The sequence below is a fragment of the Chrysemys picta genome, chromosome 17 (assembly GCF_011386835.1).
Source record: "Chrysemys picta bellii isolate R12L10 chromosome 17, ASM1138683v2, whole genome shotgun sequence".
Classification (NCBI taxonomy): Eukaryota; Metazoa; Chordata; order Testudines; family Emydidae; genus Chrysemys; species Chrysemys picta.
The window spans coordinates 3,981,824-4,008,269 of NC_088807.1; the positions used below are offsets into that span (position 1 = coordinate 3,981,824).

Below are 26,446 nucleotides of genomic sequence, written 5' to 3' on the forward strand. Positions count from 1 at the left end.
TGAACAGGAAATTGTCCAACAGAAGTGAGTGTGAGAGAATTTTTGCTTGTCCGTCCCCCCTCCAGCCCAGCCTTCAACATTTCAACTGGGCATCCATCAGCACCCCCCCAATTCCTCCCAGCTGGGATCTGGTGTCCCCCACTTCCCCCCCACCCCCCCATTCCTCCCAGCTGGGATCTGGTGTCCCCCACTTCCCCTCCAGCCCCCCAATTCCTCCCAGCTGGGATCTGGTATCCCCCACTTCCCCCCCACCCCCCCATTCCTCCCAGCTGGGATCTGGTATCCCCCACTTCCCCCCCACCCTCCCATTCCTCCCAGCTGGGATCTGGTGTCCCCCACTTCCCCCCCCACCCCCCGCTTTTCTTTACCAACTGGATCCAAAGACGACCTGGGGGACTTGCATTGGCTTGGGAAGAAGGGAAAGTGACCCAGGCGGTGTGTGTTGGAGGGGGAAGTTATTACACCCTGAACACACACACACACACACAGATATGTAGTTACACACACAGAGAAGTCTGTAGCCACGCACAGCACAGAGCTGTGGTTACACACACACACAGATCTGTAGTTGTGCGTGTGCAGCTCACACACATGCACAGATTTGTAGTTTTGTGGACGCAGCACACGCACACTACACACACAGCTTTGTTAGCTGCACACACACCCATCTGGAGTTGTGTGCACGCACCACACGCACACCCTGCTGGAGTTGTGCAGGCGCAGCACACGCAAACTACACACACAGATATGTTAGCTGCACCCCCCCCACACCCCACTGTAGTTGTGCGCGCGCAGCACACGCACGCACACACCCCGCTGGAGTTGTGCAGGCGCAGCACACGCACGCACACACAGATTTGTTAGCTGCACGCACACCCCCCCATCTGTTGTTGTGCGCGCGCAACACACACCCACACCCCGCTGGAGTTGTGCAGGCGCAGCACACACACACACCCCGCTGGAGTTGTGCAGGCGAAGAGCACACACACACTCACACACACACACTCCGCTGGAGTTGTGCGCGCGCAGCACACACCCACACCCCGCTGGAGTTGTGCAGGCGAAGAGCACACACACACACACACACCCCGCTGGAGTTGTGCAGGCGAAGAGCACACACACACACACACACACACACACCGCTGGAGTTGTGCAGGCGAAGAGCACACACACACACACACACTCACACCCCGCTGGAGTTGTGCAGGCGCAGCACACACACACACCCCGCTGGAGTTGTGCAGGCGAAGAGCACACACACACACACACACACACACTCCGCTGGAGTTGTGCGCGCGCAGCACACACCCACACCCCGCTGGAGTTGTGCAGGCGCAGCACACACACACACCCCGCTGGAGTTGTGCAGGCGAAGAGCACACACACACTCACATACACACACTCCGCTGGAGTTGTGCGCGCGCAGCACACACCCACACCCCGCTGGAGTTGTGCAGGCGAAGAGCACACACACACACACACACACACACCCCGCTGGAGTTGTGCAGGCGAAGAGCACACACACACACACACACACACCCCGCTGGAGTTGTGCAGGCGAAGAGCACACACACACACACACACTCACACACACACACTCCGCTGGAGTTGTGCGCGCGCAGCACACACCCACACCCCGCTGGAGTTGTGCAGGTGCAGCACACACACACACCCCGCTGGAGTTGTGCAGGCGAAGAGCACACACACACTCACACACACACACTCCGCTGGAGTTGTGCAGGCGAAGAGCACACACCCACACCCCGCTGGAGTTGTGCAGGCGCAGCACACACCCACACCCCGCTGGAGTTGTGCAGGCGAAGAGCACACACACACTCACACACACACACTCCGCTGGAGTTGTGCGCGCGCAGCACACACCCACACCCCGCTGGAGTTGTGCAGGCGAAGAGCACACACACACACCCCGCTGGAGTTGTGCAGGCGAAGAGCACACACACACACACCCCGCTGGAGTTGTGCGCGCGCACCACTCACCCCCCCCACCCCGCACACCCCCGGCCGGGGCCGCCCCTCGCTCGCACACCCTGGCGGCCCGTCCGCATGGCCGTTCCCCCGGCGCCCAGCGGAGCTGATGGGCTGGACCGGCCGCCGGGCGCCCGCCGCGCTCTGAGCCCGGATCCGAGTCCGCCCGGGCCCCGGGAGCGCCGCGCCCCGCGCCGCCGCACAGCCTGCGAGGTGAGTCCGGCTTGGGGGGGAGCGGGGGGAGCCCCCCGGCCGGGGCAGCGAGGGGCCTGTTGGAAAGAGTGTCTCACACTCACACACACACACTCACACACACACTCACACACACACACGGGGCTCGGGAAAGTTTCTCGGCTCAGGGCTGCAGGAACAGGGCTGCCTTTGTGTGCCGGAGCTGCGGGAGCGGGGTACCCGAGCCCGGCTCCAGGGAGTGGCGATCCCTGGCTGGGGAGGGGGCCAGCGGTGGGAAATCTAGGGGGGGTCCCTGAGTGGGGAGGGGGGATCAGCGTTGGGAAATCTAGGGGGGTCCCTGAGTGGGGAGGGGGGATCAGCGTTGGGAAATCTAGGGGGGTCCCTGAGTGGGGAGAGGGGATCAGCGCTGGGAAATCTAGGGGGGTCCCTGAGTGGGGAGAGGGGATCTGCGTTGGGAAATCTAGGGGGGTCCCTGAGTGGGGAGAGGGGATCTGCGCTGGGAAATCTAGGGGGGTCCCTGAGTGGGGAGGGGGGATCTGCGCTGGGAAATCTAGGGGGGTTCCTGAGTGGGGAGGGGGGATCAGCGTTGGGAAATCTAGGGGGGTCCCTGAGTGGGGAGAGGGGATCTGCGCTGGGAAATCTAGGGGGGTCCCTGAGTGGGGAGGGGGGATCAGCGCTGGGAAATCTAGGGGGGGTCCCTGACTGGGGAGAGGGGATCTGCGCTGGGAAACCTAGGGGGTCCCTGAGTGGGGAGAGGGGATCTGCGCTGGGAAATCTAGGGGGGTCCCTGAGTGGGGAGGGGGGATCAGCGCTGGGAAATCTAGGGGGGTTCCTGAGTGGGGAGGGGGGATCAGCACTGGGAAATCTAGGGGGGTCCCTGAGTGGGGAGAGGGGATCTGCGCTGGGAAATCTAGGGGGGTCCCTGAGTGGGGAGGGGGGATCAGCGCTGGGAAATCTAGGGGGGTTCCTGAGTGGGGAGGGGGGATCAGCGCTGGGAAATCTAGGGGGGTCCCTGAGTGGGGAGGGGGGATCAGCGCTGGGAAATCTAGGGGGGTCCCTGAGTGGGGAGAGGGGATCTGCGCTGGGAAATCTAGGGGGGTCCCTGAGTGGGGAGGGGGGATCAGCACTGGGAAATCTAGGAGGGTCCTTGCCGGAGGGTGGGTCGTACTGGGGGAGGGGGATTTCCTCTAAGAGATCTAAAGGGAATCTCTTGAGGGGGGGCTGTGTACCGGAGTGGGAGATCTGCTCTAGGATATCTGGGGGGGGGGCGTATCTGTGGCAGGGTGGTTCTGAATGCCGGGGAGGGGGGCGGGGGGGCTGTGTGGGTGTTGGAGGTAATTGGGGCTTGCGGGGGAGAGGGGCTAAATCCAGGAGGGGGGTCGCATAGGGTGTGTGTGGTCTCCGGGGCGGGGGTGAGAGGAGATTTTTGTTGCAGGGCAGTGTGTGTGTGGGGGAGGATTCTGCATAGGATGGAGGTTATAGGGGGTGGCTGGGAAGTGGACCCCCCCATGTGTGTTCTGCATTGTATGGTATCTGCCCATGGGGCAGTGCAGCTGGTCTGGTTTCACCGATGGTGCACCCGGGACAATGGGCACGGGGTGCCGGGGGGGCCCAGCCTGGAGGAGGGGGAAGCAGTCCGGAGTCGGGGGGGGGGGCAGAAAAGGGTAATGCCCCAGGGCCTTTCCTAATGGGCTAGAGGCATTTGGACAATGCTGCATGGGCTCCCCCTGTTCTGGGGTGACAAACCCTCAGCCACCCCCCACGTGACAGACCCACACCCCACTCAGAACTTCACAGCTGGGGGGGGGGGACAGAACGCAGGCCCCGGCCATTTGAGCTCAAGGAGAATCTCCAGTGGCTGCTGGCCGTTTAGGGGGCTCTGACCCGCAGCAGAGCAGTTCCAGTTCCATCCATCAGGGGGCAGCACCCCACACACATCCCTAGCTCCTTCCACAGGACAGAACCCAGAGATGAATCTCCCTCTGCGCGGAGGCCTCCCCGGCGGGAGTGCAGTTGGTGTTAGGGCCCTGCTCCCGCCCCCCAGCAGAGGGGGCAATTGGAGGCCCCCTGCGCTGGGGCTATTCTCTGCTCCACCCCGGGCTCATAGAGTGGTGAATTGTGAGCTGACATCAGGGACCAGGCAGTGAGGTGCCAAGAGGACTTAAAACCACCCCCGCTCCCTGTTTCCACTGCAGGGACAGGGGAACCGAGGCCCTGGGCCTTCCCTTGGGTTTGGCCTTGTCACACAGGAAGCAACACTCTGGACAGGAGTTGCGTCACCTGCCACTGTAATGCAGCCCCCTCTGGGATGCAGGCGAGCAGCTGGCGAGCAGTGGCACCACCAGAACGTCTTAGGACGGGAATGGGAGCAGACTCCTGTGTCCAGCGGAGTCCGTGCAAGCCAGCAAAAGGCACGTTTCCCCAGAGGGGGATGTCTGGCCTGGCCGCCCTCACTTTTGGGAATGGAAGGATCCCTGTCACGGGAGGGGTTTGGCCTGGTCCCTTCGCCCACGTAGCATAGGCTCCTGTTTGTGGCCGCAGAGGGGCTGGATTCGACCCCGGCTGGTGCCCAGGAGCCAACTCGTCATCCTGTGCGGTGCTCGAGGTCAGGCCACATGCTTCAGAGATCTTATGGCCAGAAGGGACCATCCAATCTGCCCCTTTCCAGGCCAGAGAACCCCGCCCAGTGAGTCCTGCGTCCAGCCCCTATCTGATAGTCGAGCTAGAGCGGCGGTTTTTGGGAGACAGTCCCCCTCCCTGTTCAATTTCCATCAGCCCGAATGTGTCTCGCTTCTGCTCCCAGCTGTTTGATCCCGTTCTGCCGAATGAAATCGCCCCCGGGTATCAGAACTCGCAGAGGAGGTGCTTCCAGACCAGGCCCGCGTCCCTTGGATACGTTCGCCCAGTCTCCTTTAACCCCTGACCGGGAGGCGGGTTTTCCAGACTCTTCTTTGCACCCATCCCAGTTTTTTTGCATCGTCCTTTTTAAAACGTGGACTCCAAAACGGGATGCAGTAGTCCCGTCTTGGTCTCCCCGGTGCTCCATGTGAAATCTGCCGCTCTCCTCCGTAGTCCTTCAAATCTAGGACTTTAACTCCAGGCTGGGCCAGGGTGGCGATGCCAGTCCCAGCAGGGGGTGGTAGAGAGAAAACGAGCTGGCATCGGCCGAGCCCGGCTGTTAACCGTTGGGTTTAGCGGTGCCAAGAGCTACCGTTCTTGGAAGGAAGCTATTTTTCGACAGGGTCCGGGAGCGGTGCCGGAAAAATCTGTCTCACCGCGTGTCTCCCCATCTGTCTTGTTCCCTGGTATTGAAATCATTAAAGCAAGCAAACTGGGCAGCGTAAACCCAGAAAATCTTTGGGACCAAGTTGTGGTGCCCAAGTGCGTATTGTGTGTGTGTGTGGGGGGGGCAAGCATGGGACAGTGAGATGTTGGGAGATTGTTGGCAGGCTCCTGGGTGCGAGGTGCTGGATGGGGTGACCCCTGGTGTGGGGTGCTGGGTTGCGCTGGGGGGCTCTGGGCATGGGGACAGGTCAGTCTGTCCTGGATGCAGGGGGCTGGGTTGGGTGCCCCCTGGGCGCGGGGCTGGGTTAGATGGCTCCGGCATGGGGCGCTGGTCCAGGTCAGGTGCCCATGGCTGGCACAGCACGGTTCCCCCCCACGGCCGCTGCGTTGGCTTCTAGCAGGGTGCACGCGTGCTGCTGGCCAGGCCCCCAGCGACCCTCCGTCCCAGAGGGGCTGGAGCAAAGCGGGTTCATCTGAGGTCAGGCTTGGCTGCCGGAGCAGGAAGGAAGGAAGGGAGGGAAGCTCCACTCTGCCCTCGCTTTGTCTGTCTCTATCCTCCCGGACCAGCCAGCGCGGAGGAGGGTCTATTCACGAGCGGAGGTCGTTCGCATTGGTCCGTTCTGGGACAGGATCTCCCAGGGAACAGATTCGGAGCCTGAAAGCCAGATCTGGCCCTCCCAGATCCCCCTTGATGGGGGCAACTTTGGGACACTTCAGATGACAATCTGGAGTCAGACCGGTAGAGTCGACCCATGGCGGGGGTGGAGGAAGGCCGCTAGACTCGCAGCCGGAGGACTTGAACCTGGGGCCTTAGGCGCGCCAGATCTCCGCTGCTAAAGCCAAAGGACTAACTCGCGGCTGGCGGCTCTAGTAGGTTGTTATCCTCCGGAAGAGCCAGCCAACATGCAGTTTGCCAGCATCTTCCAGGACCAGAACCCGGTTCCTTCTGTCGGAGGATTCCAAAGTGCTTGCCGGTTAATCCCCACCAGCCCGGTTCTGACCTAGCTCCTGCTGACGGCAGCCAAAACCCCGGCCTCTGCGTGACGTCAAGGGATTTTTGCCTTTGTGTGCGTGGCTGCTGGAAAGCAGCCACCTCTGGGGTGGAGCGCGGTGACTGTTGTGCGGCAGCTGCTGTGTGGCGCAATGAATAGGAATGAGGGCGAATGTACCAGGCTGGGAGGCAGGGTGGTACCGACCCAACCGGGTCTGCGCTTCGCGTCGGTCCCTGGGCTGCCCTGGTGGAGAGGTCTAGTGGTAAGAGCGCAGGACTGAGAGTCAGGAGTCCCGAGTTCTGTCTCCGAGGGGAGTGGGGTCTAGTGGCTAGAGCAGGAGATGGGCCGTCAGGAGGTCTCAGGTCACTCCCAAGCTGTGGGAAGGGATGATGCCTGGTGGTTAGAGCACAGGGCTGCATGTCAGCAGAGCTGACTTCCCTTCCCGTGTCTCCCAGGGGCGTGCGGTCTAGTGGTGAGAGCAAGGGTGAGCCTGGGTGTCAGGACACCTGGGTTCTTTGCACAGCTCTGTGAGGAGAGTGGGATCTAGTGGCTGGAATTGGGAACTTGTGTGTGTGTGTGTGAGAGAGAGAGAGAGAGAGACAACCCTGGTCTGATGGAAGCCCTTTGAGAGGATCATGGGATGCAAACCTCTGGGAGTGAAAGTTTTTCCCTTTTTCCCCTGCCCTCTCGGTTCCGGGCATGTCTGCGCATTGCATGTGTTTGGTAATTTTGGGCGCCCTGCCCAGTTTGTGTTTGATCCCACGCCCCAGCGTTCGCCGTCCCAGAACCCTTTGCGTCCGGAGCGGGGCACGCTCTGGAAGCGTCGCTAAATGACAGCTGGACCTTTTCTCCCTCACCTGCCGGTTACATGGGGCTGCCGGAAAGTGACGAGGTGTGTGGATGTGGCGTACGTTATGGTAGCGCGTAGACGCTCTGAGCAAGACTGCGCGGTGCTAGGCGCTGTACAGACACGAGGCAGGGAATGCTGGGGATCACAGCGCTACTCCCGCAGCCTGGCTCAGCTGTGGGCAGAGAAGGAGCAGGCATGGATATCCTCCACCTCCCTCCCAGTCCTGGGCTCTCACATGTTTCCTGGAACCAGCTTCCTGGTGGGCAGGCCCTCACTGGATGAATCACCGCTCCGTGCCTCAGTTTCCCCGGCAGTAAAATGGGGATAATACTATAAGACCCAACACAGCTGAGGGACTGGGAGGATTGAGTTCTAATTAGCTTGAGTGGATCAACCAGAGGGTGGGACCCAGGAGACCAGAGGTGTTTTGATGCAGCCACTGGCCTCTTTCTTTTCCCTCCCGTCCTTTGTCTGTCTCGGTTATTTAGCCTGGGCCCCGATCTCGCTCGAGTCGCGAGTGTGATACAGACACAGTCAGCCCACTGCTGGCTGGGCGAATCTCTAGTGCTTCCTTTGTCTGCTTAGGTGTGGTAGCTCTCCACTGTCTGTGCACACCTGGGTGCCATGGGGCCCTCTGGGTGCTAAGATCCTACCTGGAATAAGAACCCCATAGGCACGGCTGGGTCTTTGGGTGCTTTCCAGCTCGGGTGCTGGCTCTGAAAGGGATAATTGTGAACCCGGAAATCCCCTGCCTGATTCCAGCTCGGGCCACGCCCATGAACCAAGGCTCCTAGCTGCTTTCTGCAGCATGGACGCACCTCCACACTCAGGTTAGCTTGTGGCAGGCTGGGGTGGGGGAGGTCACAGGCCGGTTAGATAGAGGATGGGGGCTGTGATGGTGGCAGGAGTGGGGAAGATGGTGGCAGGAGTGGAACTGGGAGGTAGGACACCTGGGTTCTAGGCCCGTCTCCCAGGAGGAGAGGGGGATCTAGTGGATAGAGCAGGGGCTGGCCTGGGGGTCAGGACTCCTGGGTTCTTATCCTGACTCTGGGAGGGGAGTGGGATCTAGTGGTTGGAGCAGGACTGGCTGGCAGGTCTGATCTGCTTTTAGAGTGGGCTGGACCCCCCGAGATTTCTGTTCTGTGGGAAATTGCGACATTTTGGGGGTAAAAACTTTGCTCGGCATTAGAACGAAATTCCCGGGAAACATGAATTCTGAGGACGTTCAGTTCGGGGCCACGGAGACATTTCATGTTGAATAATGTTGGGGTTCTTTTTACTTCCCTTCTGGTTTTTGTAATCCTTAGGGTCACGCTCAGTCCATGTTTCCAAGGATTTCTCGGAAGACATGACGGCTAGAAACTCAAGCAAGCTAGATTTGTAAGAAATCCCATGACTCCAGAAGCTAGGGCCTTACGGGAAGCACCAAATATCTTCACCCGCCACCCCCTCTTCTTTTTATGCATGGGATCCTTCCGCTTGGGGTTTTTTTGTTTAGAATGACAGGGAGGACGGGTTTTGCTTCGTCTTGGTCGCTGTCATTGACGGTGGAGCTGTGACAATGTGCCAGGCGCTGTACAAGATCCAGAGAGATGCAGTTTTAGCTTCAGGGGCGCGGCCAGAGCGCACTGCGGCTCTGGCTATTCTTTGTCCCCCCCTCCCCAACCCATAGGGGGCAGCTCCTAGGAGCCTGGAGCAAGGATGGCGGGATCCCTTTGGGCTCCCTTTGCATTCCCTGTATTTTGAGCCCTGCCTGGTCCACTCGGTGCAGCCTCAGGGCTGCTCTAACGCATGCTGCGCCCCTTCTGGGCCCTGGAGAGCAGAGAATAGACACAGCGCAGGGCGCAGCTGCGGCCCCGATCCACCCCTACTTCCGGAGCTGTGAGCAGGGCCCTTACACCAACCCCCGGCAGACCGGGGAGGCCCCCTGTGGGTGGGAGATTCTCAGGGCAGCCGTTCCCACCCCGGAGCCTCCCAGGGGGACCTGAGCGTGACTGAGAAGCAGGACCCAGGAGTCCGTGAAAACCAAAGACCCAAGAACTGATTCCCAACCGAGCCCAGGTTTGCCCTCAGCCGCCCCGGCGGAAATCGACTGGATTCCCACTCCAAAGCCTGCCGCTGGGCCACGTTCTTTCTGCCGCGGAGGGTGTCCCGTTTGACCTTATTAGGGGATATTTTCCCTCACTCTCTTTCTGTTTGAAGCCTGGGGATTTGGGTGGGGGAATCTGGAAAGCGGCATTAGCTCAGGAATGCGACTGGCACCCAATCCGAGGGAACTGCTGGGAGTGAGTGTAAACCCACCCTGGTTTCTGTGCACGGAGCAGGCGTCCCCTCCACCGCCGCCCTGCTGGCGGGCAGCCGGGCCTCATGCCCGCCCCCGGGGTCGTCGAACCCCCTCGCGGCTTCTGTTGCTGTTTGTCATGTGGTACCGGCCTGGTTGGGAGTCGTGGTTTGCGCTAGGCGCAGCGTGGCCTAGTGGATCGAGCGCTAGACTGGGACACAGGAAACCTGGGTTGTGTCCTCCGCTGGGTGATTGTGGGAAAGTCCCTGGCCCCTCTGTGCCTCAGTTTACCCAAACGCGGCTAATGATACTGACTTCCTTGATATAGTTCTTTGAGATGTGACTGCTAACAGGAGTTAGACCAGGGAGGAGAACTCCGAACTCTCCGGGGAGGGAAGCTCTGGAACAGGCGTCCCAGGGACCTTGCGGGATTCCCGTCACTGGGGGCTTTTAAGAACAGGCTGGACAAACCCCGGTCAGGGCCGGGCTAGGTTAACTCGGTCCGGCCTCAGCGCAGGGGGCTGAACGCGATCACCTCTCGGGGTCCCTTCCAGCCCGAAGTTTCTATGATGAAAAGCGCTAGGGATTGCTATTGCCCTCCTCACAACCGCCGCGGGAGACAGGGAAGGATCCTCCTGCTCATTGTATAGGTGGGGAAACTGAGGCAGAGGGGACTCCACGTCAGGTTGGTTTTCTGGTTACCGCACCGGGCTGGGCTTGAAGAGATCCGGGTTGGATTCCTGGCGCTGCCACAGACTCACTATGGAATCTAGGGCCCTTTGTGTCTCTTTGGGCCTCAGTTTCCCCATGGGGCGGATGATCCTTCCTTTGTCTATAGGGCGTATCTACATGGGGACGTTACTCCGGATTAAGGTAGGGTGTGAACCGTGCACCAAGCGAAGTGCCTTTTTCCGACTCAGCTTATTCCACTTCCGAAGTGGATCGGACTGGAAGTTCTTTGGGTCAGGGGTGGCTCTGGGTCTGTGCAGCACCCGGCGCGGTGGGGCCCCAATCTTAGCTGGGACCTCTGGGTGCTACCGTAATAGACCTAATAGTTGCTCCACCTGTAACCCCAGACCCGACTCTTTTGCAACACCCGGCATGATGGGGCCTGGATCTTATCAGGGGCTGCTAGGTCCTACCAAAATATACCAAATAATAAAAAATACTACACAGGGCGTTTGTAGCAGAGCTGGAGACTGACAGCCCCATGCCCTAACCTCAAGGCCAGCCTGCGTCTGCTGGCGGGGGTGGGAACCTACTTGTATTTGGGTTTATTTCGGGGGGAGGCTGTCTTGTCCCATCAACCCCCCCATCTTTTTCCATTGGATCCTTCCGTCTAGAACATTAAGGGGGACGGTCGTTGCTACGTCTCCATCCCCATTATCGATGAGCTGCGATTGCCTTCAACGTGCACCTGACACCTGCTGCTGGCCGGTAATGACTGTAATCGAATCTCATGCTTCAGGGCTTCACCCGGCCACCTTGCAGGGGTCAGGAAGGATTTTGGCTCCCCACCCCGACTCACAATTGGTCAGATGGTTTCTGGGGTTTGGTTGCAGCGTGGGGCGTGGGTCACCGGCTCGGCTCATCGGGGTGTATCTTCCCTAATCAGTTCCCAGCCATCGCGGGCGTCGGGGGCACCTGTCGCTCCTGGCAGCGGCCGGTGGCGCACAGCTGTTGAAACTCCGGAGGGTTGAAGTGGTTTGGTCCGGCTGAAGTCACTGGGCTCAAAATAGGCTGCATTGTGTTCCCAGCCTGTGTTGATTGTGCCCCGGTCCATGGAGATGAATAGGGGGAAACAGTGAGCTGTGCAGGAATTAAACCATAGGCCCGCCTGGTGGGCAGCGGGCATGAGCGGTGCCAACTTTCGCCAGTTTCTGGCAGCTCCAGGAAAGAGGGAAGGACGCGGGGGGGGGGGGTGGTAGGGCGGAAGGGCTGCCTGATATGATTGTGATGCACTCCTCCGCGCGGCGGCTGGCAGCCGAGCAATCCTGACCTTGCTCCAACCCCGCCAGGCAGAGCTGAACGGGGACCAGACCCGGCTGATTGGCACGGCGCCGATGAGCTCCCAGGGTCTGCCCCGGGGAAGCTGGGGTGGTGCAAGCCGCTGTTCGCACCAGTTTGCACGAGGGGGAGTTGGCGTCCACCCCACACCGCACAGTTTGCACGAGGAGGGATTGCCCCAGCATGCTGCAGCAGAATTTGCACGGTGTGGGTTGTGCCGACGCCGTGCTGTTTGGACGAGAGGAGGTTGCACCAACAGGGTGCAGTGCATTTTGCACAAGCAGGGTTGCCCCAGCAGCACCAGCACCGTGCAATTTGCACGAGGGGGACTTGCACCAACCCTGTGCAATGCAGTTTGCACGAGGGGGAGTTGCACGAGGACCATGCAGGGCAGCTTGCATGGTGTGAGTTGCACCAACACTGCACGGTTTGCACAAGGGGTTAATGATGCTTCCACATGGAGGCAAAGGGAAGTGCTATTATCCTCCTTGTTCTCAGCCTAGACTGCTTCCTCCGCTAAACTAGTTTCCCTGCTGGCAGTGACAGTTAGTGGCTGAGCGCCAGGCATGAGGGACCCAGATGTGCCGCAGGCAGAGGGGCCCGATTCCCTGTCGCTCTGCACCTGGAGCAACATCTGCAGCAGAGCAAAAGGCCGCCCGGATCAGCCAGGCTGCATTTGCACCGGTGCGGGGAAAGGGCGACACGAGGATCAGCCCCGCTCCAGGCACGTGCCCGTCCCAGGCTGCAGCAGAAAGGTCCCTCCGCGTTCGTGAGTCGTGGATTCACCTTGGGTTCTTCCCCTGCTTGCATCGGCCGAGGCTTGGTCCTGTTGGCGGAGCCTGGGGGACAGTTGCCCTGGGGCCATAAAGTGGTCTGCTCCTCGGTGCATCTTGCACTGAGTAGCTCGTGCTTCCGCTGTGCCCACGGGGTTGTTTTTCCCCACGCGGTGCCGAGGTGCAGCCCGCTCTGGGGTGAGGCGTGGCAGCTGTTCATACAGGGCTTGCTCACGTGATGCTGAAATGCAGCCACTTCTGGGGTGAGGCATGGAAGCTGTTTAACAACCATCGTGTAGAGAGCATCTTTTAGGCGTGAGAGGGAAGACTAATCCGGTATCCAGCTGAAATTTGGTAAACGACCCAGGCCTCTCCACCCCCCCGGAAGATCATCCAATCCAATCCAAACCTGAATGGTTCGACTCGAGTGTGGACTGTGGGTTGGAGCGAGGCGGTTGTGAGACTCCTGGTTCGTGACTTGTGACTCGGCGTTGTCTCCCTCTCTGCGCAGGACGTCCGTCGCAGACCACAGCACCATGCCTGAGGGAGCCCGTCGAGGCAGCAAGAAGAAAGCAGGCAGTCAAGGTTGGTGCCTGGGGCCCCCATGCGCTGTGACCCCCTGTGGGGCTGGATGCAGAGCTCCCGGGCTGATGAGACGATCTGCCCCGCCCGTAGATGGGGTGGGTTACTGCACAGAGCAGAGACGGGGAGGCAGGACTCCTGGGTCCTATTCTCCGGTGTGGGAGGGGAGTGAGGTCTAGTAGCTAGAGCGGCAGATTGGAAGTTTGGACTGTTGGATTCTTTTCCCAGATGGGGGAGGGGGGTCTAATGGGTTAGAGTTGGGGGGGGGGGGGGGGCTGGGAGCCAGGACTCCTGGGTTTTATTCCCAGCTTTGCCACCGATTCGCTGGCTGACCTTGGGGAAATCTCTCCTCCCCCCCCCGGTGCCTCAGTTTCCCCATCTCTCAGATGGGGGCACAGTGATTGTGATTTGCTTCACGGGCTCCTTGTCTCTCTTCTTCCCACGTTCTTTCTCATTCCCTCTTCCCTGCAGCCCCTGAACGGTCTCCCCATCCCTAACCCACCAGCCACCCCCTGCCTCCTTCAAACCCGCCCCACACCCCAACCCTCCCCCAAACTGCTGCCCGGACGACGAGCGTCTCGCAGCTGTGCCTACAGATCCCCATGCTCAGAGCCGAATGACCCACCCCAGCAGAGGGATGGGTGCCGATCCTAGCTCAGATGAGGCAGAGAGGGGCTCTGGGTGGACGGGGGCTGTGTGTGGGGGGTGAGTTAGAGCAGCCCAGAGGCTGCTCTAAATGGCACTGGAAGCCACGCAGAGCAAAGGGAGTCCAAGCGACCTCCCCACAACCCCAGCCCCAGAGCTCAGCGGGGCGGGGAGCTGACTCTCAGGCCAGAAGGAGGAGGCGGAGGAGGAGGCGATGGGAGGGGGGCAGGGGGGTCAGAGCTGGAGTCATGGGGCCGGACATCTCAGCCTGGGCATGTGCCAGTCCAACCCCCCTCCCTTCCAGCCAGCGGGGGCCCAGGGTTTGAATAATAAACCTCCAGGCTTCACGCGGCCGGTTGGCTCGAGGAGGCCCCCAACGGGGAGACCAAAGCAAACAGGTCGTCCGAGGGCTTCCGCATTCCTGGCAGTCTTGGCACGAGGAGCCTGGCGCGTGGAGGGGTGGATGGGCCCTTTAAGGGATCGAATTTAACCCTTCCCCCGCCGTTGAAACTGACAAGCGACAAGCAGGGACCCCCCACCCAGCGGGTCTGCATTGAAGAGCCCTTGTCTGCATTGAAGCTGCCCCCCATTTGAAAGCATTAGGGTGGGGCTTTTAAAGGGGAAACTGAGGCACGCTGCCAGGGCGCATGGAGACAGCCAGGCAGTGCCGGTGTCCCACCCCCCGGTGCTTGCGAGCTGTTCATGTTCCACTTCCTCCCGCCAAAGCGTCGGGTGCAGTCGGTTCCTCTCTCTGGCTCTGCGGCTGCTGATCGTTTTGACTCACTCGCTGCCTGGAACCGAAAGGGCCAGAGAGATGTGACTTGCCGGGAGGGGCCAGATCCCCGGCTGGTATCAATGGGCGTCGCTCCATTGGAGTCCATGGGGCCGGCAGACCCCGACCCCAGGCCTCCTGCTGCCGGAGTCCTGCTCCTGCTGGCCTCTCCTGGAGCACAGGCAACGGGGGAGGGCGAAGGGTCCGGATATTTGTGCCACCGTAGATGGGAGGCAGTGTGGCCTAGTGGATAGCGCGCTGGACTGGTGTTCAGGAGACCCAGGCTCCATTCCCGGCTCTGCCGCTGGGGGCCTGTGAGCAAGTCCCTTCCCCTTTCCGTGCCTCAGTTTCCCCCTCGGTAAAATGAGCGCTCTGAGATCAGCCAATGATGAGAGCTGGGAGGCATTGTTATACTGCTGTCTGTGTGACACTCCCCACGGCTGTTCAAATCCACTGTGTGTGTGTGTAACATTCTCCATTGTTCTCTGTGCATGGGGAGGTGAGGGGGTACCTGTGGGGTGTCCGTGCATGCAGAGAAGTGTTTGTGCACCGGTGCGTGTGCACAGTGCTGGGTTGGGATGAGTGTGCGCGTGCATGGAGGGGTGGGGGCGCGGGCACAGAGTGGCCTTGAATTGTGTGTGCGTGGGGGGAGTGCGCCGTGTGTGTGTGGCTGGGTCGGCCGTGTACGCGTATAGGGAGATGTGTGCGTAAAGGCGTTTGTGCGTCTGTGTGTTTGAACAGCGGTGCGCTTGTGTAATATGTGTGTGGTGGTGTGCGCATGCACGAGGGGCGAGCGTGAGTGCCGGGTGAGTGCATGGGAAAAGTTCATTTGTGCACAAATGCATGGGTGCGTGTGTCTGGGTGTGCGCATCGGGTATGCATAGAGGGCTGGATGTGTACAGCGGGGTGTGCGCGTGTGCACAGGGTGTGTGTGTATGCATATAGGGGTGTGTGGGTGTGCATAGAGAGTTGTGTGCCTCGAGGAGTGTGCGTGCACAGAGGTATGTGCTTAGTGGTGTGTGTGTGCGCACGCACAGAGGTGTGTGTGCACAGAGGTGTTTGTGTGTGCACAGAGGTATGTGCTTAGTGGGGGTGTGTGGCGTGTGTGTGCGCGCACAGGGGTATGTGCTTAGTGGTGTGTGTGTGTGTGTGCACACGCAGAGGTGTGTGCGTGCACACGGGTATGTGCTTAGTGGTGTGTGTGTGTGCACAGAGGTGTGTGTGTGCGCACGGGTTTGTGCTTAGTGGGGTGTGTGTGTGAGCTCACAGGGGTTTGTGCTTAGTGGGGTGTGTGTGTGTGAGCGCACAAGGGTTTGTGCTTAGTGGTGTGTGTGTGTATGTGTGTGTGTGCGCGCACAGAGGTGTGTGTGTGTGCGCACAGGGGTTTGTGCTTAGTGGGGTGTGTGTGTGTGCGCGCGCATAGGGGGATCTGTGGATATAATAACTAAATACAGATGACAGACGTGGGCTCATGGCCCAGGACCAGAACCCAGCACCGAGCTGCCCAGGGACGATCTGAATCCAGGGCCCGTCTCTAATGTATATTTTTGTGCAAACCTTTCCCCGAGCGGCAGAGCTCAGTGTGTGCCGGGTGTGTGTGTGTGTGCAAAGCCTCTCCTCCCACAATGCAACGCAAACCACAGCCTCGAAGGTGCAAGGCGGGCGAGGAAGCTCTCGGAGACCGGAGCCGGGGCGGGGGTGGGGAGCGTGAAGTGCAGCTGGGGACGGGTCCCCCTGGCGTCGCCACGTCAGATGGGGGCACAACCCCGCAGAGCCAGGATCGGAGGTGACGATGCGGGTGGGGGGCGGCGGGAGGAAGCGGCTTGAGCTCAGTGTGGTTGCAGCTCCGGGATGGGGTGGTTTGCAGGATGCACGGGTGGGTGCCGGCTTATTGGGGTCTGGGCCGGAGGGACAGTGGGACTAGAAAGGATCCCCCCACAGCTCATGGGGTGCACCTGTCTCCTATTAGTGCCGGAGGCCCAGCCTGAGAAGGGCTGAAAAGAGAGAGCTGCGGCCGTTCCCGGCCACGCTGGGCCGGAGAGCCACAGAGGTAGAGGGGGGAGGAATCGATCCCTTGATGCTCCAGCCATTGCCGCTGCTTGTGAGCACGGGGAAATCTGCCTGAGCCCTGGGCATCCAGGCAGTGGCCCCTTGGCTCCCCCGGTGTGTCCCGCCGGAGGAGCTCTGCAGGCACGAATGAGTTTAGTGCCGATGAGGGAGGAGGGAGGAGGGTGTCATGGTACCTCTTACACAGAGGGAGAAACTGAGGCATGGGGGGGAGGCAGGGGGCTTGCCCAACGTCAGTCAGCGACAGAGCCCAGGAGTCCAGACTCATCTCTCTGCTCTGACTAGTAGACCCTACTCCCCTCCAAGAGCAGGGTGGCGAACCCAGGAACTCCAGCCCTAGCTTCTCCCATCAGGGGGCGCTGTGGGGAGCGGGGCAGGAGCCTGCTATGGGGGGAGCTCCCGGCTACTCCAGCCCCGGCCTCTCCCAGCAGGGGGCGCTGCGCGACGGGGCATCTCCCAGCAGGGTGGGCGCCGCTAACCCGTCCGTCTCGCTCTCCCCCCTCAGCGGCCGCCAGACCATCCTCCGTGTCCTCGCTGAGTGGGATCGCCGGCGGCATGGCCGCCGCCGCCATCTCGGGCAGCTGCACCTCGGTCAACACGGTGTGCTCGGACGGCGAGCGGCCCGTCAGCCTCAGCTCCTCCGCTTCCTCCGCCTCCCTGCCCGACAGCCAGAGCGCCTTCGGCAGCAGCGGGGCCTTGGGCGGGGGCTGCCCCGCCGGCTACCCGCCCGACGCCCAGCAGAACGGCAGCGACATCAGCCTCGATCTCACCCCGGTGGCGCTGCTGGAGGGGCCGGCCGAGGGGCCCCCGGGGGGCGCCAAGTGTGGCGGTGGCAATGCCTGGTCCCCCGGGCCTGCCAGAGCCAGGGAACGGCGGGTCAAGCTGTCCCAGCTGGACCGGGTGGTGCTGGAGATTGTAGAGACGGAGCAGGCTTATGTGCGGGACCTGAGGAGCATCGTGGAGGTGAGCAAAGGGAGCAGCAGGGGGCGCTGTGAGGAGCGGGGTGGGGGACGCTGGCTGTGGGGGGAGCTCCCGGCGGCTCCAGCCCCGACCTCTCCCAGCAGGGGGCGCTGTGGGGAGGAAGTATAACCCCCAAGTTAACGGGGCCCCGGTTTTGCTGTGGGTTTCTTTATGCTAACGCGTATTATTAACGAACAATATTAATCGCCATTGACTTTCCAGTAGCAGCTCTAGGCCCCACCCGAGATCGAGGCCTCACGGCGCCGGGTGCTGCACAGACAAAGAACATCTAGTCTAAACAGACACAGGGTGGGGAAACTGAGTCCTAAAGCGGGGCTGTGACTTCCCCGCGGTCACATGGCGAATCTGGGGCGGAGCCAGGAGTAGGACCCGGGCGTCCTGAGGCCCAGCCCAACCCCCTGGCCGCTCAGCACAGAGGTGACCCCGGCGGGACCTTTGTGAGCAGCATAGCGATTTGGGGGGGGGGTAATTCGCTGCTCAGCTGCCTTGCGAGTGTCGGTGGATCAGCGCCTGCCCTGGCGGGTCAGACAGGCCCCGGCTGCCCCGAGAGAGGCCCAAAGAATCCCAGTTATTCCTCTGGCAGGAAGGGCTGAAATGCGAGCTCTGGCGGGTGGGGGCGGGGAGCATCTGCCGGGAGCCTGGAGCCAGGCCTGCAGCCGGCTCCCCAGCAGGGAGCTGAGGGGAACCGGCTCACCGGGAACTCCAGCCCCGGCAGCAAACGGCTCATCCCAGAGCTGGACTCATGCTCCCGCGGGCCCCTGGGACTCGGTGCTGGACCAAAGGCCTCCCAGTGCTTGGTTTTAACTATTAGCCCGGGGTAGAACCCAGGAGTCCTGACTCCCAGCCCCCCTGCTCTAACCACTAGACCCCGCTCCCTTCCCAGAGCTGGGGAGAGAACCCAGGAGTCCTGACTCCCAGCCCCCCCTGCTCTAACCACTAGACCCCGCTCCCTTCCCAGAGCTGGGGAGAGAACCCAGGAGTCCTGACTCCCAGCCCCCCTGCTCTAGCCACTAGACCCCGCTCCCTTCCCAGAGCTGGGGAGAGAACCCAGGAGTCCTGACTCCCAGCCCCCCCTGCTCTAACCACTAGACCCCGCTCCCTTCCCAGAGCTGGGGAGAGAACCCAGGAGTCCTGACTCCCAGCCCCCCCTGCTCTAACCACTAGACCCCGCTCCCTTCCCAGAGCTGGGGAGAGAACCCAGGAGTCCTGACTCCCAGCCCCCCCTGCTCTAACCACTAGACTCCTCTCCCCTCCCAGTGTGGGGGCTTAGAGCAAGGGGGACTGGGAGCCAGGACTCCTGGGTTCTATTGGCAGGTTGGGGAGGGGAGTGACGTGCAGTGGTTAGAGCAGAGGATATGGAACTCAGGAGACTGGCTTCTATTCCCAGCTCCCCCGCAGGCTCCCTGAGCAAACCACTTGAGGCCTAATAATTAGAAGCGCTAAGCATCCACGACTGGCAGTTCTGAAAAGGAGGGCCTTAAGCGCCGTGCCTCAGTTTCCCCCATCTGCTGAATGGGGATAATAGTCCTCCGTCTCTCCCATCTTTAGTCCGTCTAGCCTGAGATTGTAACATCTTTTAAGCAGGGAACTCTGCCGCGGGATTCTACAGCTCCGAGCACAATGGGGCCGTGATCTCGGCTGGATTAGAACTAACAGATTCTGAGCGTGATGGGGAGTAGGCGCGGGTACCAAAATGGCTGAGATTGATAAGGGACATTGATAAATGGAGGGTTGCTGAGTCATATGGAGGGATTTCGTGGTTTTGACAAGTTGCTTTGAATCTAACGGCTCTCTCCGCGTTTAACAAAGTTTTTTATTTTTCCCTCCAGGGGAATTTCCCAGGTTTTTTTTTTATTTGGCGAACCTTTCGGGAGCTGCAACTTCTTCCGTTCCCCAAAATGCGCTGGCCGTCTTTTTGGTTCGCGGGCCGTTCTGAAAACCGGAAAAGAATTCGGTTCGGGTCAAACGGGGATTCCCAAAATTCCCGGTCGCTTCCCCCAAATCGAATTCAGCGCGTGCGTTTTGGGGCGGAGAAACCGCTCGTCTGGAAAATCGACGATTATTTTTGATTTCTTATTGTGGCTATAAAAGTTTGGGGTTCCCTCTGGCCCCACCCCCCAAAGTAGATCTTTTTTGGAGCGATTGCTTGGCACTTTTTGCCTCTGCCATTGCCTGGGTTCCTCTCGGGTCCGAATCCCAGCAGGAGTCCATGAAATCTCGGTTGCGCGGCTTGTGATGGGGGCAGGTCCCTGCATTCTAGGGCTGTGTTGTGAATCAGCCAGAGTTGTGCTGGGGTCCTGGCCAGCGCTGAGTCTCCGCGTGGACAGGCGGGTTTTTCTGGCTGCGGCAGGGGAGCTCGCGAAAGGTCACTGGCACCGAAATGAGATTGCTTTAACAGATTGTCTCAGCAGAGCTCTTTCCGGGTTTATTAACAGCATTTGGTGGGTGGGCGAGGGCTGGGACGTTCAGTAAGTGATGCTCAGGGGGTGGAAGGAAATGTTATTTCACTCGGGGAAACCGAGGCACAGAGCGGGTGGCAAAGGGACCCAGGAGTCCTGGCTTCTGCTCTGATCATCAAACCACACATCCCCCTCCTAGAGCTAAAAATAGATCCCAGGAGTCCAGCCCCCTTTCCCTCCCTCCCCTCTAATCTTTACACCACACCCTCCTCCCAGAGCTGGGAAAGAACCCAGGAGTCCTGACTCTCAGGCTCCTCCCCCTCCTCCCAGTGCTGGGAAAGAACCCAGGAGTCCGCATCTGATCATTATACCACACGCCTTCCTAGAGCTGGGGATGGAACCCAGGCGTCCTGGCTCCCAGTCCCTCACCCCTAAACATGTTGCCTTCCGGAGGGAAAGTTATCCCGGTCCGTGCTGCATGTAGATTTCAGCTCGGCTCGTTCCGCCCCTTCTCAGTCACCGGGATGATGGCGCCCCTTGAATCCAGCCGCTGGCAACATTTATCCACCTTGGCCAGACTCCATTTCCCACGATGCACCATGGTCTCTCCCCATGGCTGAGCCAGTGCAGCGTCTCATTGGTGAGGGATCTCTGTATAAACAGCTGCCATGCTCCACCCCAGAGGTGGCTGCATTTTGGTGCTGGGCGAGGGATTCCTGTATAAACAGCTGCTGTGTGCGCCACCTCATAGGTTTCTGCATTTCACTGTTGGGCCTGTCATCCCAGAGCAATGTTGCTGTGTGGCTGTTAAGCAACTGCCATGCCCCACCCCAGATCCGTCGCATTTCAATTGTGGGTGAGTGGTCCCTGTGCAGTGTGCTATGCAACAACTGTCGGGTGTTCCCCCAGAGGTGGCTGGACTTCAGTGCTGGGGGAATGACCCCGTATTAACAACTGCCCTGGCCCACCCCAGAAGTGAGCATATCTCAGTGCTGAGTGAGGTGTCCTTGTATAATCTGCTGCCAGGCTCCACCCCAGAGGTGGCTGCATCTCAGTGCTGGGATGAGTAATCCCTGTATAAACAGCTGCCGCGCCCCACCCTACAGCCACCGTCAGCACTGTGGATGAAATCATGATGCAGCGTTGCCTGGTGATGTCTGCAAAGTGCTTTGCGGGAGGAGAGGCGTTCCGGGAACGCCAGGGTCTGACCCATTCCTGTTTTGCAGGATTATCTTGGCTGTATCATAGACAGTGGACATCTGCCCCTCAAACCCGAGCAAGTGAGCGCTTTGTTCTGCAACATCGAAGACATCTATGAGTTCAACAGGTGAGTCTGCTGCCCCCTAGCGCCCGCTGGCCAGGGAGAGAATGGTGGGAGATGATCGGGAGAGGGACTTGTTGGGGGTATTGAGTTGATTTCTGAGTTCCCTACAACTTTGGTAACAGTGACCCCCATGTGGGGATTGAACCTGCAACTTCGGGGTCTAGATCTCCCATGATGCAGCATGGCCTCACTAAGAGAGGAAAAAGTGGTGCATCATGGGAGATGTAGTCCAATCAGAGAGCCTGGCCCATAGAGAATGAGATCATAAGGTACCTTAGCTACGACTATTGTCTTGAAATATTATAGTCTCTGGCCGAAATTCAAGATTTTGCCCCAAAAGTCAAAATGTTCTGGGCGTGGGGAGGAACCTTGAGCTAAATGACAGATTGAACAGTTTGGATGGTTTGCTTTGACTCAAACAACTCTCTCAAAGTTCACAACGTTTTTAATTTTTGCATGGGGGAATTTCCCCGGTTTGTTAATTGGTGAAACTTTCGGGATCAGAGACGTTTTCACAAACACTCCCAGCTGCCGTGCACAGTCTCACGGAAAAGGTGATCGCACGAGATCTCCCACGTCCTTTATGTAGGGAGCCCTCCTGTCCTGGGCGGACACAATATTGAATGGAGTATATGGTATATTTAATATTTTAATGCAATCTAAAAGTCAAACCCAAATGACAATAATGTTGAAATGAAACGCTGAGGGCCTCATCCTGCCACTTGCTGCACAGACACAGAACAAGCGACAGTCCCTGCCCCCAAAGAGTTCCCAGACAAAGGGTGGGGAGAGGAAACTGAGTCCCAGAGAGGGGAGTAGCTTGTTCATAGAGTCATAGATGCTAAGCCCAGAAGGGCCATTGGTATCATGTAGCCTGATCTCCTGGATGGCCCAGGCCAGAGACCTGCCCCTAAATAATTCCCAGAGCAGATCTTTTAGGAAAATGTCCAGAGAGTTCTCACTCCAGTGCCCTACCCGCAGGGGTGGGCTGCCCCCCACCCTTTCTCCCTCTTCGAACTATTCCCGTCTCTCTGCTCTGCCCTCCTCCCCCCCCCCAGTGTTTCAGCATCCTTGGAGATGCGGGGGCCTCCTCCATCCAGCCGGGCGTGCCTCAGTTTCTCCTTTGCTGTAACAATGGGGTTAAAGAGGAACCCCTCCAAGCCAATGTGTGGTGAGATCTAACCACTAGGCCCCAGTCCCTCTCCTGGAGGCAGGAACAGAACCCAGCAGCCCTGGCTCCCAGCCCCTTTCACTAACCATTAGACAGCGCTCTCCTCTCAGAGCTGGGAATAGAACCCAGCAGCCCTGGCTCCCAGCCTCTCTCACTCTAACCATTAGTCACCGCTCTCCTCTCAGAGCTGGGAATAGAACCCAGGAGTCCGGCCTCCCAGGCCCCCACTCCCCCACTCTAAAAAGCCCAGGGCTGTTCCCCCAGGGATCCGGGCGCTTTGCTGGGTGGGGGCAGGAAGCCCCAGCGGTTTGCTAGCGGGGGCAGCGAACGAAGCGTCTCGGGGCCGGGTGCTTGGTTTTGCGTGGCGCGTTCGGTTTGCAGCCAGGGCTGGCTCTGGGCCACCCTCCCCCCCCAACTCTATTCTCAGGGTGGGGGAGGGGAAAGGGGGGGCGGAGGTTGTTTCCTGTAAGAGCGAGAACTCCCATCTGTGTCTGTTTAAGTATTTCAGCTGCGTGGGCCGGCTGTAGAGCGGAGCCCGGGGTGCTTAACCCTGTAGGGGAAGGAGCCGGATGCCGAGCAGGGGCTCAGTAGCGTGATGGGGGGGACATTCCTTCACACCCCACCCCAGGCCCTACCCAGGACACCTATTCATTGGGAGAGGGGTCCTCGCTTTCTTGGGCAGTTTTCTTAGTCGGGGGGGGGGGGACATTAGAGTGCAAACGGGGGCTGCAATACGGGGTGTGGGGTTAGAGCAGAGGGGCTGGGAGCCAGGACTCCTGGGTTCTTTCCCCAGCTCTGCGAGGGGAGTGGGGTCTAGTGGTTAGAGCGGGGGGGGGGGGGCTGGGAATCAGGTCTGTGGGAACTGCAGGGTATCCGTTGCAGCCAGGTTTAGGGTGCATGTGGGGTCGGGTTAAAAGGAAGGAAGGAATGCAGAAATGAGTAAGTGGAAGGAGGGGGTGGGGGATGGGTTCCCCCCCCCAATGGCAGTGTTTGGCTGGGGAGGGTTGGAGGGGGCAGGGTGGATCAATGAGGAACCCTCTCCCCCTCCCCCCCACCGTGCCTTCCGCCATGTGGTTTGCGGCTGGGTTTCTCGGAGCTCGTTTCCTGGTGGGGCCATGTGAGGGCACGGGATGGGGGCGCGTGTTCTTGGGGTGCTGATGGCCAGGGAGTCCATGGGAGGGACGGGGCAGGGGTCTGGCTGGGGACCTCCCTCGGAACAGAGCCGCCGTTATCCCCCGGGGAAGCGTAGGGTTAACAGTGGGGGTGAGGGTGGGGCGGGGAGGGAGCCCGGCTCTGGGGAAGGCACAGGACGTGGGGCTGGGGTGACAGGCCCTGCGAGGGCAGATCTGAGTAGGGACGGGGCCGCTGATTCTAGCCTGGGGGTGCTGTGTGGCTGGGAGTGGGAGGGCTCACTAGGGAGCGCTCTCCCCTACCAGTTTTCCCTAACCCCAGTGGCCCAGCGGGGGCGCCCCAGAGAAGTGAGACCCTGGCGCGTCCAGAATCCAGAAAACCCACTTGCTGTGTAAATTCATCCCCCACCCCCTCCTTAAAGCATTGGGAGAGGGTTGGCCTGGCTGCTAAGCGTGTGAGTGCCGCTGCCCTCTACTGGCTCTAATCAGCATTGCCCCTCTGTGTGTCATGGCCCCTATATTGCTAGCGGCTAGTGGGGATTCTCCATTCGCACTGGTGGCGGGCGGGAACCGGGCCTTTGCAGCAGAAATCCTGCACCTGTTGCTTGCGTTGAAAGGAAGGAAAGGTGCACGGCTCAGGGACTTGGCCTCAGCGCCTTGTATGTTGAGGTCACGGGTTCGAATCCAGCCAGTGCCAACCTGTATAGGGAAGATGCAATTATGCAAACTACTTGCAAATTTGGAGTCTGAGACGCAGTTTCTGGGTGCGTGCAGAGGGGTCTCCGGATGACACAGGTCCTCTCCCTCCCCCCACCCCGAAACAGCCTTTACACTGCGTGCCCCTTGCATCAGCGGCTTCACCCCCTGCCCTCTTTCTCCCCCTTGTGCAGCGAGCTCCTGGAAGAGCTGGAGAGCAGCAGCAGCGCCCATGCCATCGCCGAGTGCTTCGTGCAACGGGTAAGGGCCCGCCTGTCTTGCCCCTCCCCGCCCCCCTCCAGCAGCCAGCTGCGACCCCTTTCCGCCTCTCCTGCACCCCCTAGTGTACCCAGGTGTGTACTGCATGAGCTCCCTCCAGCTCTGGGTACAGGCGCCGAGGGAGGGGTGGGACAGGGACAGGTCATCTAATCCCCCCCCAGCCTTTTGCAAGGAGAAAGGGGGGTTGGAGCAGAGCAGTAGGGGGTGTGAGCACCACCCGATCTGGTTAGGGGGCCCCTTTGGCGGGGGAGGGCTGAGAGAGGGAGGGGGGAAGGAGGAATGGAAAGAATGAAGGGTGGTTGGGGGGACAGAGGGGTGGAAGGATGGGGGCTGGGTGGATAAAGGATCGATGGATGGATGCGGGAAAGAGGGATGCTGGATGAATGGAGTAGGGGAGGCTGGATGGATGGAGCAAACTGATTTCCACTAAGGGGATCTTGGGAGAGATGCCTGCCGGGGGTGGGATGGGGCGGCAGGTTATCAAGGGATGTGGGGGAGGGATGAGGGTTGGGGGAGGGGCTGCCCTGAGGTCGGAGGGGTGCAGCCAGAGTAGAGGGGGGCCGATCTGGGGTCTGGGAACTTAAGTGGGAGATTGGAAGGGCGGGGTGCGAACGAAGTGTGAAGGAGCCAAGCCAAGTGGAGGAGCCAGGCGGGGACGGAGTCTAGGCTGGGAGCGCCACACCCCAGAGGCGGCTGCGTCTCGGAGCCAAGTGAGGGATCCCTATAAAAACAGCCCCGGTGCCCCACCCCAGAGGTGGCTGCACCTCAGGGCCGGGCTCCATGTATAAACAGCCTCCCTCACACACCCCACCCCCAGAGGTGGCTGCATCTCAGTGCCAGGTGAGGGATCCCTTATAAACAGCCTCCCCGCATCCCAGCCCAAAGGCAGATGCATCTTAGGGCTAGGCGAGGGATGGGTGCGTGAACCACCCTTGTGCCTCACCCCAGAGGTGGCCACATCTGAGCACAGGGGCAGTCGGGTGCCCTTTGGGAGAGGGGCTGTGAAACCCTTCTCCCTCTCTGCACCTCGGCTTCCACCCCGGCTGGCACCTACCAACCCCGCTCGCTCCGTGTCCCTGTCCCATCTCCGGCGCTGCCCCCTCCCCTGACACCCCCTGTTTTCTCTTGCAGAGCGAGGAATTTGACATCTACACCCTGTACTGCATGAACTACCCCAAGTGAGTAGGTGCCACCAGCCCAGGAGTGGGGAGGGCCGGGGATCGATGGGTCCCACCCCCCCGGGCGGGGGGAGGAGGGAGAGGATGCATGGGCCACTGGGATCTGAGTGTGTCCCCCCAGCCCTACTTGGGGAAGGGGGCAGGGGTGTTAGGAGCCAGACTGGGGCGGGTAGGCATGCCCCCTCGCCTGGTACCAGGGTGGATGGGCACCGTCCCCCATCGCTCGCCACCTCCTGGTGCCCGGCTAGCCTGCCTGTCTCCCCCCCAGCTCGGTGTCGGTGCTGCGGGAGTGCATGGAGAACCAGGTGCTGGCGGGGTTTTTCCGAGAGCGCCAGGCCACGCTGTGCCACTCTCTGCCCCTGGAGACCTACCTGCTGAAACCCGTCCAGAGGATCCTCAAATACCATCTCCTGCTGCAGGTGAGTGACACCCCCAGCGGGGCTGGGCCGACACCCCCTGCCCCTCTCCCCGGGCTGCGGGACATTCAGGTGGGGTGCGCAGGTTCCCTACAACGGGCACCCTCTTGAAGCGACTGTGATGGGGAGGTGAGATGGAGGAATCCACGGAGCAAAGACCCCAGCACTGCTCAGGCAGGAGCTCCCCCCCGCAGCCAGAGCTCCCGCCCCGCGCCCCACAGCGCCCCCTGCTGGGAGAGACTGGGAGCTCCCCCCATAGTCAGCGTTCCCGCCCCACAGCGCCCCCTGCTGGCAGAGACTGGGAGTTCCCCCCACAGCCAGCGTTCCCGCCTCGCGCCCCACAGCGCCCCCTGCTGACAGAGACTGGGAGCCCCCACCACAGCCAGCATTCCCGCCCCGCGCCCCACCGCGCCCCCTGCTGGGAGAGACTGGGAGCTCCC

At 60.5% G+C, this 26,446-nt stretch overlaps 1 protein-coding gene across 3 annotated transcripts in view; it reads left to right on the forward strand.

Annotated features, from left to right (window-relative positions):
- Positions 1–1,971: 1,971 nt before the first annotated feature.
- The window catches only part of PLEKHG2 (pleckstrin homology and RhoGEF domain containing G2), a 44,024-nt gene continuing 19,549 nt past the window's right edge, over positions 1,972–26,446 (forward strand). For 2 of the 3 annotated variants that reach the window (XM_065571587.1, XM_065571589.1), the window contains exons 1-7: positions 1,972–2,199; positions 12,878–12,951; positions 16,938–17,395; positions 21,039–21,139; positions 24,328–24,394; positions 25,544–25,590; positions 25,859–26,009. In XM_065571587.1, coding sequence (XP_065427659.1) covers positions 12,903–12,951; positions 16,938–17,395; positions 21,039–21,139; positions 24,328–24,394; positions 25,544–25,590; positions 25,859–26,009 — 873 coding nt within the window. In that variant the 5' untranslated portion in view covers positions 1,972–2,199; positions 12,878–12,902. Of the gene's footprint in view, positions 2,200–12,877; positions 12,952–16,000; positions 16,152–16,937; positions 17,396–21,038; positions 21,140–24,327; positions 24,395–25,543; positions 25,591–25,858; positions 26,010–26,446 lie in introns of those variants that run through there. The other variant, XM_065571588.1, reaches the window with a different exon arrangement.